Source organism: Diadema setosum, chromosome 7, assembly GCF_964275005.1.
Source record: "Diadema setosum chromosome 7, eeDiaSeto1, whole genome shotgun sequence".
Lineage (NCBI taxonomy): Eukaryota > Metazoa > Echinodermata > Echinoidea > Diadematoida > Diadematidae > Diadema > Diadema setosum.
The window spans coordinates 18,474,650-18,492,075 of record NC_092691.1 but is presented as its reverse complement, the minus strand read 5'-3'; the positions used below and the strand labels follow the sequence as shown (position 1 = coordinate 18,492,075).

Genomic DNA, 17,426 nt, shown 5'->3' with positions numbered 1-17,426 from the left:
ACTTCCTGTCATTCGTGAGGGCATCTATATAAGCCATCGTATGGATGCCGATGGAGTTTCTCAGGCTCCGACAGCAACTCGTGAAGGGAGGCAATATCTTTGGAAAGCCAAAAAAAAAAAAAAAAAATAAAAAATAGCCAGGAGATTCATTTTATAGTAAAGATTCACATCTTCGTGAAGCCTTCTAGTGTGGTTCGGGTGTCATCTTCTGACCTTTTGTAGGCAATCTATTCGCTTCGACTCTTACTCGGCTTTTAACCGAGTTCGGGGCCAACTTCGGGCGAAATTTAAAACCCCATATTCGCGTTGCCATCTAATGCCAATTTAAGGATAGTGTGATGCCACCTTGAAGAAATCAGCTCTACAGTCTTTACGTCATAATGTATTTTATTGCATCGCGGGTAATGGCCATAATTTACAAAGAAGGCGTCTCTGACGTGTTATGAGAATTTCCCCTTGTGCTACATTTTGGCACTTTGTAAGATACTACGCTTTAGTTCGAACACAGTAAGGCACTGAACGTCTCACTTTGCTATCTAACCAAGAATTCCTTTAAAACATTTACGCTGAAATTGCACTATAATAAGGAAACAAAGTGTATAACTTTTTTTCTAATATGGTACACGTCATCTGAAAGATAGAGATGCAACATCTTACTCCTCTAAACTATATTTACAAAATAATTATAGTCATGCCTGGCATTTTTTACTGTCTGGGTCTCACACACTATCATTATTATAATTCCATTTCAGGTGGAATGACGTGACGGTCATCCAAGACTCAAGTCAAGCCATGCTGGAAAACTACTCTTCACGACTGTTAATAGACATAACACAACACCTGAGTGCAAGCATGATAGATAAAATCTGTATTTGATAGATCTCTTGGAGTCTTATGATCCATGGGGCATTGTCACACCTCCATATTCTGAGTCTGGGCTACCATCTGCACGAATTCTGGTCAGAAAACAAAGACAGATAGGAAGACATGTCAAAACAAAATACAATCAATCATACGACTTTCTCTGTCGTTTCATTTGACATTTTGCAAGCCTTCTGACCACGACGATACCGTCTACTGCAAAATTTTACCGAGACATAGATGAAGATTAGGACCAGTAGAATGATTAATGAGATGTAGTCAGTGTAATTATCATCGTATAAAAGGAATATTTGAAGAAAATATAGCGCTAATTGTAATTAATGTAATTTCTCCTTTCCTCTTATTCCCATGGAATCATTTTGATGACCAAATTCTAGAGGACCAAAAGTTTACCATAATTAGCAGGGTTGATACATGTCATCAAATTCATGGTTGACGCTGAAGCACACATAGATGGATGGGGGGAAAGAAAATCACTGAGCCATTTGTGGAACATCTGATATACCACTGCAGTTATAAGAAAGGTAACAGAACCTTCAAACTGGCCCATTCTTCCAAGAAGATTTTACATACAATCATTTTTTTTTTTTCATTTTAAAATGGTGAATTGTATGAATTACAATCTGGTTGCAGTACGATGTTTTTGCAATAGAAAGTGATAAATCGGCTCTAAAATAAGGCATTTCATTGGAACACGAGACTGTCAGATATAATTATTACCTTCGTAGTTAATCCTGCCGTCGCTTCTAACATCAGCCTCTCTTATCATCTCATCCACCTCGGCGTCTGTAAGCTTCTCACCAAGACTAGTCATCACGTGACGCAGCTCCGCGGCACTGATTGGTCAGATGTCCATATTAAAGTGTTCGTTAGTAATTTCACATCATTGATTTTCTGTCTGTAATAATGGCGTTACTTCAAATTCATGTCAGTCACTGACCCATTATTATCAGGTAAATTTGACATGTCAAATCTAAAAAAGACACCTTTTACACTTTCTCTGCTCTCGCCTTACTGATTATGTGTAATTTGATATGAATTTATATTATAGTATTATATATATAGTCATATTTCCCGATGTCCAGATGATGTATATATGGATAATACTAAAATCTAGCTATTCATTTGTCTGTCTACTGACGTTATTTCGCTTCCTTATCCTGTCATGATCATCTTTCATATTCTATACACTATTAGTATACAAAGGTTGAATTTTGTAATGGCATTAAAACGACTACCGAAATCATTATTCAGAAAGTACTTCCATGCTGCTTCTATTACAGAATAAACGCTAACAATGTCATGTCAAGAATACACGTACAGTGACGTATATTCAAAAAGGAATATGTAATTATAAGCTATCTACATTTATCTGCATGTGTCGAACTGTCTATCTTCCTGTCTGTCTAATCATGGTTGTGTTTTTAAGGCTCATCTCAGCTGGTATTTCACCATCATTACATACTGACCTGAGAGTCCCCGTGTCGTCCTTATCGAAGACCCGGAACGCGTCCCGAAATTCCTCGGCGTCAACTTGCGACTGACTCATGTGCGTTTCCATGATACGTGTGAAAGTCTTGAAGTCAATGACACCCTTTCCTGGATGAAAAATACCAGATTTGTTTTTAAATGTAATAGAATCATTGTCTTGTGCCACTCTTGAATAAGAAAGTTTGGTTTATAAATATCGATACATTTAAATTCATGTGCGTATGCAATTAGCCAGCACAAAATTTTAACGAGCCATTCACATGGACCTAAGCACACTCGATACACCACACTACGTGGAATTCATCATTGGTTGCACCGTTAGTGCGGGAAAACGTTTGTCGGGTTGTTACAACCAATTAGCTTTATAAAGATAACCAATACATATAGACATGGCTAAAGGTCTTACATCTTTAAAAAACAAAACAAAACAAAACAAAAATCTCACCATGTGGGTCCTCCATCGCGATGGACTCTGCAACTTCCGCTTCCGTCGGACATGACCCCAGTGACCTCATCATCTCTCCCAGCAGGTCGGTGGACACAAGGCCGTCCCCATCACGGTCGTAGAGCCCGAACGCCTCCTGAAATTCTACAAAGGGCAACATGTTATGTGATAGCGACTGTCACTTGGATGATGATGATGATGATGATGATGGTGGTGGTGGTGGTGGTGGTGGTGATGATGATGATGATGATGATGATGATGATTGATGATGATGATGATGGTGATGATAAAGATGATGAAGGTGATAATGGTGATGATGAAGATGATGACAATGGTAACGGTGATGATGATAATAGTGGTAATGACGGTCATGGTTGATGATGATGATGATGGTGGTGGTGGTGGTGATGATGATGATGGTAATGATGATGATTGTAATGATGACGATGGTAATGGTGACTATGATGATAGTTACAGGTGTTGGTGGTAATGGTAATGGTGATTATATAAGCCATGGTGACTCTACTCCTGTATGACGCTACTGTCATTTTCTGTTGTCTGCAGTAGAGGCAACATTTTTACCAACGTCTGCAACAATGATGAAACAGCAGCACTTACTACTGCCACTTACTACTACTATTACTACTACTACTACTACTACTACTACTACTACTACTACTACTACTACTACTACTACTACTACTACTACTACTTATGAATCTACTGCTTCGAACAGTAAGACAATGATAACACGAGTAATGATGAGAATGTATGTTATGTGACGCTGTCGATATCACACCTGCAACCTCGAATTATGACAGTGATAACAATGATAAGGAGATGAAAAAAATATGATTTGGAGCTAAACACGTGGTTTCACATCTTTCTTGAAAGTTGGTAAACCAGAAAACTTAAAATTGTGCGTTATTCTTTTTTAGATTTTAAAGATCTAGATACATTAGCCACAAAATCATTCTGATAGGAACTTTTGGGAGACCTTTGCATTTTGATTGATTTGATTTCTCCATTTTTTTCAGACAACAAAGCCATAAACATGAGAATAAAGTAATATTATCCTAACTATGGCATAATAATAACACAAGCAAATGTATTTTTGGAACATGATTCATAAGTACCTCGTAATCTTCAAAAATCGAAACACGATACCTAAGGACGCTATTATCAACAGACAGAATTCATACACTCATTTCTATGGTGCAGTCGAGGCTCCCGTTCTTCAATGGGTGACATAGCCTCACGACACCTGACTTTTTCTCACGATCCCCAGTTATATACCAGCACTACTTTGGTGTGCTTTATCGAGTAAACTGCTGGTGTAGACACTGCACAAACATTAGGCGAAAAAAATCCTGGACCACCGATGACCAAGACTAAGATGAGCACAATAGTTGACTCGATGACTTACCAGATATTTGTTTTTCTGTCAGTTTGGTCTGCAAGATAATGTAGAAAAAAGAGCATAAGATGATTGGTAAAAAATACATTGAATTGGTGTTTTTCATTTACGTGCGCTATCATTTTCAATATTTCTGAAGAATGAGCTCATGCTTAGAGTCTTTCAGGAAGTATACCACGATGAAGCGTGAAGATATACTCATCCATGGAAGATGTTTGGTGGCAAGTGAATAAAACGAGAAAATAAAACACAACGAACAATGTTTATGTATAATGGGTACAACATCTACAGGCTGCCGACCCAGTAGTTAACAGCAAGAGATCGGGAACTCGGTTTGACGGCTGTGATCAGCAATACAGCGTATGATTTTACATGTATACCCCTCAGAATACCTACAGACAATTATATGGAGAAAGAAGTGGATGTATTATTCGACCTGGGAGAAAGTTATTAATATAGTATTGTGATAATTAGAATGACATGATGTCATTAATGTCATCATCCTTATCATCACCATTACTCTCATTTCTATCATTACATCAATTTATCCTATTGCAAAAAAAAAAGAAGAAAAAAAGACGGCGATAGAAAAGAAAGTGTGGCACAAGAGTACTATGGCAATGTACAGATACCCATGTAATACATGTACTTATTGTGTTGTGATATAAAGATATTTTATGTGAATAATAGATAAAAACAAATTGGGAAACTGACCAGAAATATGATATAAATGACAATGACAGAAGAAATGAGATCCCATGATTGCGATCATATTATATTTCCTCATTTTCATTCCCATACAAATAGGTATCATACATAATAGGAATATCATCCATGTGTAATTCATAATTGAGTAGATGAAAAGGAAAAGAAAATAAGAGAGATAGACAGAGAGAGAGGGAGAGAAAGAAAGAAAGAAAGAAAGAAAGAAAGAGAGAGAGAAAGAAAGAGAAAATGGGTGGAGAGAGAAAGACATCCCCGCACGCACAGGCGTAGATCGATCTGTACGATAGAACTTTAAATATTTGACAATGAGTCATTGAACACCTCAATAAGTGTAGCGTGTGCTGGACCGTCACGTACAAGGTCCATTGTGTGGGAAATAATTGTATTGTTATCACAAAGTATGGTATCTTATTAGCCACGCCCACCTGACTATTGTTTGCCAATCCATATGATATTGAACCACGCGATCGTCACCCTTGTGGTCTTTCACAGAGACGTATAATATATTGAACTGTCTGCTCTGTTAGATATACTATCATTATGAACCTTATGAATGGAAATAAATTCACAAACTGTAGCTACTATAGAATCTTCTCCACCAGACCGGACATATCCCTGCGTGTGTGTATGATTTGACATTCCATTACAAGTGACAATCTAAACGTCATAACACAATATCCAGAGAACAAATTTTCTTAATGGTAACGTGAGTACTCGATCATCTCAGGTCAGGTTATTCAATATATCAATATGTTGTTGGTATATTTTTGTTCTTTCGAGTGATCTACGTTTTGCAAGTTTCGCTATAGTAGATCAATCTTTTCCATTCCTTTATTCTTTGTTAATATTGCAAAGTGGGCATTGCCTTTCTGTTATATAATCATCCCTACATATATTTTGTATTTCATTTCATGACTTGTATTTTTTGTTCAAATTGTTCAATGAATTGTCAAATGTATACTTTGTTTTATGTATTACTTTTTGTTTATTGGAAATAAGATTTATTGAATGGAATGGAATGGAATCTAGCGGCAGTACCCACATGATATATTCCAGGCTGATTCTGTATTTGTAAGTGCGTTCAATGTCCGATTTATTTCAAATTTCTGGACTGAAAGAATTATCATGTGAGTGACTGTCAAGATGCAGATTATTCTGAAATATTAATTTCGTCTGTCCTGTTTAAATATCTGTTTGACACGGAATAGTCGGCTTACAAATCTCATCCTGACGTCATTATAGTAAAAGAATGAAAGAAGGAGATGAACGGGGCAGCATATAAAAATGATTGTAAGACAGCAAGTTTTAGTTTGCATATTCATTAGTGGAAATATTTTGGAGGGAAATAAATCCGTGCAATCCACAGACAAAGAGTATGCTTGGTGCATGTGTAAACCTCTTATACCCAGGGCAAAACATGCTATTCAATTCAATTCAATTCAAAGTTTATTTCATTTTTTCGACAAAACATATGTTTCACTTCCTTTGATAACAGAGAATAATTTAAATAGGACATAGTGAAATGAAAAGACTGTACGACAATTGAGGACCTATAGTAATAGACTATAGACCTATGCTATACATACATCTCTCTCTCTCTCTCTCTTTTTTCTCTCTCTCTGAGTATAATCGATATGAAGTAAAAGTATAATGAGTTCATAATTATGACTATAAAATTATAATCATTCAAGTTCGTGCCCGGGGTTCGTGTCATTCAGTGATGACTGAATCTGACGTCGATCTATCATCCTTTATTTACTCCTACTCAGTCAACTGACAAAAGTCGTGGTAGTAAAGATAAAGCAAATAAGGGTTGCCAAGGCATTGTTGGTGTAGGCCTAATTGGAAATTTGGCAGTAGGAGAAGCATGTGAAATGAACATTGTGCACACTGTGTGTACAATATATAGTTATGATCATTCGCCGAACTGTTATAAATCCAGTGGGCATAGACACACGCAAAGACACACAAAACACACACACACATGCGCACACACATTCACATACACACATCCAAATATACACAAACAAAATAGAGTAACCTCTCTTCACAGCCGGTTGTCCACAGTACTAGTATTGTATACTTTTGATTTCAATCACAATTTAATTGTCAGATACTATGTGGGCAAGCATACGAATTTGCGCTTTCCTCAAACTCACGTCATGTGTGCAATGATAGTTTCTCACTTGAGCGCCACATGGCTACGTACAATAGATTATAATCACCTATTGTGCAAAATCACAACCCATTACACAAAATAGGTTCTTATTAGGACAAGGCGTTCATGGCCACTCAGCAACCGCTTGATATAAGCCTCACCCAAATCACATTGGTGTTTTGATGACTAACACGACTTTGCAATGTAAAAACCCTTCTATCTATTATTATTATATTACACGAAATATTGTATCAATATCATATGAGCATATTGGGAAAACGGCTGTCTATGGAAAACTCATTGAAACATTCGATTTTATAGGACCTATACTTGACGAAGTCTCGGATTAATCATACAAGACGTAAGTAGACCTACTTTGATTCCACAAGCTTTTAAACATACATAACTGTCCTCGTTGTTGGAAACTAAAAGCTGTTGTTACAAAGGTACATAATGTGTTTATTACGTTATACTAATTTGGTCTATTGAATAGCTTGGTACTAAATCCTGAGGAAGAAGCATAAATCTATACCATTTTAAATACGTTAGTGATGAAGTGGCCTAAAAATGATAAAGTCGGTGGTACCTTATAAATAGTTACTACTGTTTCACGCTCATTTTCTATCTATAGGTAAACACAATCTCGCTAGCATGAATGTTGATATTCCCGAGTCGACGGTGGCACGACATTTGCTCCTGCATCGTTTTTATTTTCTCTAAGGACTTACCAGGGTTAGAGTTAAGTTTGTGATAGAGTTTCAAGTTAAGTTTGATGTAAGGATTAGGGTCAGGGTTAGGAAGGTGGGTATTTTGTTAATTATGAGGTAATATGTAAGAATGGAGGGGAATGATAGTTTTAATAATGATGATAATCCTGATAATAATCATGGTAATATTATCATAATTATGTCGTTGCTGTTCTGAAAACTTTTTGATCTATGCCAATGGAACCAATGTTTTGTAAACTTTGGGTAATCTGATTTGTGACATGATATGGTTTGGTTTTATTTCTGCATTGGTTCTCTTTCTGCAGGTATAGTAAAAAAAAAAAAGATGACAAAGAATGTACGGAAAGTAGAAGATACAATGCAATAAAGGAATTGTCAATTCATTAACAACATTGTCCGAAATAGAAAAAACTTATAGATAGTAGCGATATTGCATACTATAAGCAGGTGAGCTAAATGGGGAGAAAATGATAATGGAAAATCCATCATAAGTACAGCATGACTTGAATTGGGCCCACCTATATACATTTACAATATTATTCTACAGTTACTAATACCTTTACACGACTGTTCACACATATTCCTCAAGGAAAAGCGACGTAACCATGCCCTGACACTTTCTTGGTTATACGTGTGTGCAGGTATTTGTGTAAATAGGGTAAGTGCTGTAGTTCAAATGAAGTCATTTCATTTTATAGGCCTAAGTGACTGAAAGATTTTTTAAAAGTCTTTTTTATGTAAAAAGGTGACGACATCAAGCAGAAGCGGATGTAGAGGGGGGGGGTTGGGGGGTTGCAACCCCCCCCCCAAAAAAAAAAAAAAAAAAAAAAAAAATCCGGGGGCCATTTTTTTTAAATCTTATCTTTTTTTTTAAACTTGTAATTTTATTTTTTTCTATTTATGGCAATGACCTCTATACCAAAAATAGTGGTGTTTTAGATGCAAGAAAACGCCATTTTCACACACAGATTTTCAAAAATTCTCCCTACTGTGGGAGGGGGCACACCCCCCTCCCACACCCTCCCCCCTCGCTCGCTCCGCTCTCTCGGGCTCGGTCGCTACGCTCCCTCGCATACCGCCCCAACCCCCTCCTTTATAAAAAGCTAGATCCGCCCCTGTCAAGCATTGGGTGCAGTAATATGTACCGCTCACCGAACTTTGATTCCTGTTGCTTAGCAACAAAAGAATTGAACTTCTCTGAAATGATAGCTCAAATGCTTTAGGGATCTCACAATAGGACTGTTCATGTTAAGTACAGGTGTTCGTTAGCAAAACAAAAGATAGGGAAGCAATCGTCCGTTAAACATTAACAATGAGACTTAATGGGGCTTCACAGTGTGTGTGATAGACGTCTGGGAATTTCCCGATCATATGTAAACAGTCGGTCTTTACCTTACTGTCAGTCTGAACTATTAAACATTGTGACGTGTACTACAATTTTTGAATTATTTAACATCATTATTGACCGATATTTGCAGGAAATTATTATCGGTATGCTTCACAGCTATTGAATAATGCCTTACAAATATCACACACACACACACACATACACACACACACAAAGGGTTTTCTAAAATAACAGCTCTTTCAGGTGTCGTATTCTTTAAATGGCATTGATAAAATCAGAGCAACAAATTAGTAGAAATTAGAATGTGATTACAATACAATAATTGAATGTCAACGAGCTATAATCAATTTTATGAAAATGACCTCTTCTTATAGATATTGCCTTGTCGACGCGTACACGTACACACACACACACAAATACATATATATACATATATATATATCAATATTCTTTTATGTTTATATTTACATACAATCATTATTATCATCATGTACATATTAATATCCATGCACTGCTATTAGCTTGACAGCTGACAAGCACGCATTCATACGATAAACGTGTACGTTATGACAGTTTCGCGACATCAAGTCTAAAGGGATTATGAAGACACTGCCGAAGTGATCCTTTGGACCTATGTAACCATTACGACCTTTAATGGACAGATTATTGTGCTATGAATATGAATGCTGAGACTATGACCCAGGCGTTGACTGCTGATAGCTACTATAGTACGTGTCTCCAGTGCCTCTCGTGCTAGGATTAAGTGCTATACGAAAGCAGGATGCTTAGGCTAAGCGATGAATTAGTCAGCGCTACATCCCGAGTACGTCAACGAATCAATCTTGAGTGTTCTGTATCTGACATGATCTGGCTTATTCATTGCTATTATCCTGATCTATTGAAGTGACCGGGATTTCATACCAGTGACTAGAGTGATGTTGTAAATACAGGCGCTATACAAGAAAAATAAAAAAAAAAAGCATCCATAATTCTATCATCTACAATATGGCAAATATTATCTATACAAAAGTCCGTGTCCTGATACTATTACAAGAGACCAGTCTTGCAGTATGTGATGAATAATGAAACGGAGTGTCGAGGGACTGTTTTGCTGTGGACTTTGGTGGAGATGCAATTTTCATGCGTGACGACTTTGAGGCACAGTCTCGTCCATAGATTCGGGTGTCTGCAATCTCTTCAACCTACCCCCTTTAAAGGCAGTATTTACCATATGCTGATGAAAAAAAAAAAAACCCAGCTGTAGTGCTTCAAAAATAGTTCTAAAATGTGAGTTAGGAATAGAAACAACCACTGCAAAAATGTTAATCAGTATAATCCATGTTAAGTATTGTTAAATATACAAAATGTGAACTATAGTTATAATAAAATTGTTTCTGAAATAAACCATCTACAGTTACGGTTTATTGAGAAAAATAGTGACATATCCTTACATTTTAGATTTTACTGCAAAATTTTTGTATGGTGTTATAGGATGTTTTGTGATAGAACTGACCTACACATATGCATCAAATGTGATAACTTGAACATTTTTAAAATCACTGGTTCCAAAGGTAAACAGTACCTTTAATGGCAAACTGAGTCTGAATAAGTGGTGTCTGTGTTTGTCTGTCTGTGTGTGTGTGTGTGTGTGTGTGTGTGTGTGTGTGAGTGTGTGTGTGCAGATGGAGGGGGCGATGGGGGAGGGGACCTGGAAATTACCTGGAATTTATCAGATGAATATCCCTCGTTCATATTGATAGGTCTCTTACAGCCATCTTATCTCCTCCTATAGTCAATATATTAGTTCTATCACAGGAGACAAACACCGTTGCTATGACTCCGGATCAATCAACGACTCTATTTCTCTGAATACTCGTCCAACGGTATGTATTATCATGACCAGCTTATGTGGTGATGCGTTAAATAGTCACCCGCGGGTATATCCATTATCATGTGCTGAATGATCTATCAAACCGACTGACAACATGGCCATTACTGACTCACCAGACTCCGGCAACCGAGACGTATACAACTTGAGTATAAACTTAGGTGATAAATGAAACGACCTGATAGTAAACGCACTGGATTGTATTGCAAGCAGACACACAGACAAACACACGGACACACACATACATTTTTTCCCCTCCTGTTATGTGTACATGGCAAATGTCAAGGGCGTCAATCAATATCATTGAAACATAGTCGGATTTCAGAAACGGAAATGCTATTCGAAAAAAAGACTTTTTTTAATTATCTATTTATTCTGAAGGATCCGTCGTGTCATGTTCATGGCAGCACGGGCACAGTTAAAGTGATGGATACCTATACGAACTACAGACACCTGTGATTATATTTTGTGAGTGAGATTATATTTGATCTTCGGGAAATGGTATCTTATTTTCATACCTGGTTGCCTTGAATTTAGCTCTCTTACACATTTTGATAATCGTCAGCGTAGCTCCTACTATTATGAAATAAAGAGGAATTGCAATACAATATTTTAGTGTGATTTTCAAACCTGGATGGGACTTAAGTTCAAGTATTATTTCCTTTTGCGAGTGGATTTGAAATATTGACTCATTTACCATGGTTATACGATTTACAGTTTCAAACGAACACTTTTTTATAACGGCTTCTTTATAAAACCTATACAAACCATCAGCCTTCGTACGAGGGCTGCCATGCACCATAAAAACGTCGATATATTTCCGTGAGATGTATCCGTTTTATCTGCAAGACAAAGCACTAAACCAGCTGCCCAGCTTTCTGACGTATTGACTAATTCGCCCGAGCTCTTAAAGGTATGCCAAGTAATTGAAGGATTACGTAGGCTTACTACAAAGTAAGTTCACTATCATTCCTGGTGAGAACAGTATTCAAACCCCAATCACTTGCCTATAGTTTCGTGTTTTGTTTTTTTCAAGGTCTTAACATGACTATGAAGCGGCGTTGCTCAATATCACGAATCGCGATCATGCCTGAAGTGAAATGAAATTCTAAATATGTAATTTTTGTTTTACCTCTAATTTTTCGAATCAGGAATATTTGTGTGTGTGTGTGTGTGTGTGTGTATGTGTGTATGTGCGTATTTGTTTGTGAGTGCTTATGAGTGCGTATTACACCTGCGTAGAAGTGCCTAGATGTGTGCCCATGCACGTGTGTGCATCAAGAATGACAGTATACATCCTTGAAATCAGACATTGTCTTCATTATGGATGACTTCATGTTCTATAAGGACTGGGAGAGTATATACATTAGTTTTGGTGGGAAGGACAACGAGGCCTTAAAGGCATTATTTACCAATTGCAGATGAAACGGAAACCCATGCAGCTTTAGTGCTTCAAATAGTTCTAAAATGCGAGCTATGGATAGAAACAACCAATGTAACAATTTGAATTAGTATAGATCTAGTCAATTTTAAGTATTGTTAAATATGTACAAAATGTGAACAACAGAAAAATGAAAATGTTTCTAGATCAAACCATCTACAGTTATGGTTTAGTGGGGAAAATATTGATATCCCCTTACATGTTTAGGCTTTATTTTTGATTTTTATACGGTATAGGATGTTTAGTGATACGACTGACCTACACGTATAATGCATAATAATATGTAATATATCGAACATTATTATTTTAAATCACTGCTCCCAGTTGTAAACAGTACCTTTAAAAGATTCGAGGCATCGATGGGGCTACACAATAAAATATACATGGTGATAGTGAGGTGTTAGCCCTCTGTCACTGCACGATGAGTCATGCGGTCTATGGTTGATCATGGAGCTATACTTCCATGGATTGATGGTATTGTCGCTTAAATTATGCCCAAGGCAAACTTGGACAAATTGTTGATATTGGGATTAAAGGTTTAACGTAAGGAAGAGCTATACAGCGCTGGTTGATGGTAAAATGAGTGAATGAATGATAAGATCTAGAAAAAACACCATTTACTAGATCCTAAATCCTCGTCATTTTATTTCATTTTTCCTTGATATGATTACTTTGGTTCTAAATGGCTTTGTCATTCAAATTTTCTGCGTGCAGTTGATGACTAACTTAATCATAATATCTGTGGGTTTTTTTTTTTTTTTTTATAGATTGACTTCAAGGAATATACAACACAAGGATGTAATGGTAGCTTATCTATGGTGTTGTATATCTAAGATGGAAATACAGAGTATAATGGAATGCTTAATAGCGTCCACAAAGCAAAAGAGGGGGATGGGGTGGGGACAAAAAAAAAAAAAAAAAAGAATAGTCAGGTGGTACAGTGAGACTTTTGTGTGATCCGTACGATTGCTTCCGCAAATCCACCAAGAACATAAGAGCCGTTTAATGCCTCGCAAATCAGCCACGCATTAATCACATGGCTTCTGTACTTATAATGCATTATATGCATCGCATTTCCTTCTGGTTTTATCTTGATAAAATGCATATAGACACCATCCAAGCCTCATGCCGTGGCGCAATCAACTTTGAGTATTAATAGTAATTATACCTGGTTGTGATGATGTCTCATATATATATATATATATATATATATATATATATATATATATATATAAATATATATATATATCTTTTTTTAAGAGATAAAATCCACGAACGCAAAGTAAATCTTTGCATCTGCTGTATCTTAAGTAATTTTTCACTGAAAGTATCAAATAAGTATACAATGTAGTTCAAAACGTCGAATAAGGACTCAAAAAAATCAACAGCAATTCCTTTCCAAACAATTTGTTATGACTTCTACGCTAGCGATAATTATAATAGATAGTACCACGCCCTTTCTGTTCGGTGTGGTAGTATAAAAGTCCAAATTCACAATGGTTGAAATATGCCGCATGTAAGTGCGTCTGTGGTAGAAATAAAACAAACAAACAAACATCTACGGTAACCATCCAACAACAATCTTCATGATTAAAAACTACCTCTCGTGTTTCCTTAATTGAAATACATGCACTGGTTTGTTTGTTTTTAGAAAAAAGTGCTAGAATACAGGACAATCTTGAGTGTAGCGATTACTCACGGACTCAAACGAAAGAGAAAACGCCACCGGACATTTACCACTGAATTGATAAACACTTACCATTATTGTAGCACAAGGCGCACAGGAATTATTTGCCGTTACTTAGTGTGAAACGCATCTGCTTCGTAGACTGGTATCGCAGACACTACCCGTCCAGTCTGTTTGCTATCCCAAAGTATTCTGCACCATCAGAACAGCACGCTCACGCTCGCTCTCCGTATAACAGAAATCTCATGGAACAATGTTAGGTAGCACGCACCGCCTCTGCAGTAGTGTTTCAGTCTGTGCTCCAATGACACAGTAAACAACCAAGGAAACGCCTTTTGGTTTTCTTTCTTTCTTTTTTTTTCCGTTGAGATCGAGTGAGAGTGTAGGAGGAAGATGAAGAATATATGAAATAATGAACACTGATGAAAGCAAAAACAAATATAATTCATGGAATGAAAGAGAAAGCGATGGAAAGACGTGGAGGGAGAAAGAGAAGAAATGGCAAGCCAAAGCAAAAGAGGAATATAACAAACCTAGACAAAAAGACAGGTGGAAACAAGGAAGAATAGAACTTAAGAAGGAAATACTTTGAAAGGGGAAATGATATGCCGAGAAATAAACAAGATAAACAGAAAAGTGTATGTTTGCATTAACTGGGTGTGTGCGCGCGGGCGACTGTCTGTGTGTGTGTGGGGGGGGGGGGGGGAGGGGGTGGGAAGCGACGATACGACCAGGAAAGGGTGGTGGAGACAGCGATATCACCATAGCTTTTGTTGTCCACACAATAGGTGACGTCACTTCTCCCTCGGACAATAGATTTACAAGGACAGCGACGATTGAGAACCTTGGCATAATATTTATTCTAGCGGATGGCACGTGTTATGACCAATATGGTATAAGATTGGGTTTTGTTAGGAGCGAACCTATAGAATGACATTAATGCGTATATTTCTATGTTTAAGATGACCTTTACCCATATTTGCGATGAAACGTTAGGTGAATGGATTATGAAGACGAACACGACTTTTCGCCCTGTATCAAGGCTACCAAAATTTAGACATCAAAATCTTTTTGTTATTCTCCCCATTTATCTTTGTGTGTTTCTTGCAATCTATGTGTAGGGCCTCTGAAACCTATACTGAAACAAAACAGATAAAAAATGAATAAATGAGTGAATATATATATATATATATATATATATATATATATATGATGAATTAATTGAAAAGCATCAGGAAAGATCTTTTATGTGCTACATGCATCTCGACATGCAAAAAGGATTCCCTAAACGGATGGGTTATGGCTCCTGTATAATCTGGAAGATTTGGTGTTTCTGCTGTATAATATTAGTAGTTATAACTTCACGAAACAGACCAAAGAAGAAAAAAAAAAATCAAACGCAGAGGCAATATAACAATAATAATAATGGCAACAACAACAAAACGACACGCCATTATTGGAATGTGAATCTATACTGACATGATTATCTATAAGGCAAAACAACACCAACGACTATGAAAGATTATTAACAAAACGGCAAGAAACTTTGTAAATTGTTGAGATGAAACCCCCAACAGATATCAGCAAAAAGAGGAGCCAGAAAAATTGACTATACTCTGTTTTGCCGCCACTGGAGAGCCTCGCATTTTAAAGAAACGAGAACTTAAATATAGGAATTACATTTCCTACAAAAAAAGTGCTTGCGTGACAGAAAAAAAAAATGATCTGCCATTTTCATGTCAGCATTCATAATGACAAATAAACGCCTGGTTCTGAAAAGAAGGTCCAGTCTTTTAACTCACCCCATCGTTTCCACCTACGCTCATCTTGAATGATGTGTGGACGATTCCCTTACCAGGAATAAATTACGCCTCTAAATTGTCGACAACAAGTGCTAGCATGTCTATATATAAAATTTAAGTCTGGTCATAATTCATCGATAAAAGAATGAAATAACAAATCTGTCATAAAGCGTAAGAGCTCATCAATTACACACAAGTAGGCCTGATCTTCCACGGTTCACTCGTGTGACTTTCGTGCTTTCTCTCCATTGCTACCAATTATTTCAACGTGATTACAATAACACCCTATTCAAAGTACTAAATTTTATATTTACAAGCATAATCTTACCATCGAAGTCCATATTCAAAATAAGTGGTTTTGCATTGATTACAGGAATTGGTGGTTAGTCTCAGGGGATATCTCGGCTCGTGACTGCTTCGCTCTGTTCTTATAAGAATAAAAAAGAGGACTGCTCTAATGTATTTCCCAAAATAAAAAAAACCAATCAAACTAAGTCTACGGTATAATAATTCGTGTTATACGACTTGCCATGCACTTAATGCTATCAAGTATAAGAATTTTGAATTGCAGATCATCATCATGCACTATCTGTCTGTCGTCACTTTTTCATCACAATCGAATTATTGATTGTTTCTTCACTTGTTAGTAGCTTACAGCAATCCTTGTAGTACACCTACCAAGATGATTCATGTTAATCGCCGGCTTGTCGTGAATGCAAAGCTGTACCAACAGTTTGGGAAATAAGCTTTAAGTGCAGGCACATTACATTGTTGAATTATCATTACTCAAACAATGGGGGACCATTTAGTTAAGGCTATTGCAATGAGGGTATACAGTAGCAATGTTCTCATTGTCATGATAAATATCATCATTAGTATCATCATCATCCCTTCGTAATATTTGCCTGGAAGTTCTACGAACAATACACCAAATGTAAGAACAGAATTCAAACAACATCACAACATTTGAGACCATAGTTCATTAATTTTAATCTCATATAACATGAATCACCGTAATAATAACACATCTTTATGACATTGTGCAACGCGGTCAATAAATAGACAAAATAGAACGCTCTCTCAATGCAAGATCTTCAGTCCTTGCAGCCAAAAATATCAATCTATACGAATACATGATTAATGATTTGGTTGATATTAATTAGAAGCATCAAAAGAAATGAGTAACACAAAGAGCAAATTATACCAACAGTACTCAGCGACGACAAAATTAATAGAACCCGACATATCAAAATGCGCACCATTGTATACAGTCTAATCGAGAGTGATGTTACCTTCTATTTTAACAGAGCGAGAGGGAAATGTCACTTGATTGGCGAGAAAAAAAGGAAATACAGTGCACACATCTAAAAATTGCAGATCTGCGATTCAGGTGAACAAGAGAGAGAAAGACAG

At 36.8% G+C, this 17,426-nt stretch overlaps 1 protein-coding gene across 1 annotated transcript; it reads right to left on the bottom strand.

Annotated features, from left to right (window-relative positions):
* Nucleotides 1-844: 844 nt before the first annotated feature.
* Nucleotides 845-16,037, bottom strand: LOC140231096 (neo-calmodulin-like). The gene is made up of 6 exons (XM_072311248.1): nucleotides 16,014-16,037; nucleotides 4,245-4,272; nucleotides 2,819-2,962; nucleotides 2,352-2,481; nucleotides 1,603-1,718; nucleotides 845-956 (listed from the first exon to the last, which is right to left on the bottom strand). The coding sequence occupies exons 1-6, from the start codon at nucleotides 16,035-16,037 to the stop codon at nucleotides 913-915; spliced, it is 486 nt and encodes a 161-aa protein (XP_072167349.1). The 3' UTR covers nucleotides 845-912.
* Between the last annotated feature and the right edge of the window lie 1,389 nt (nucleotides 16,038-17,426).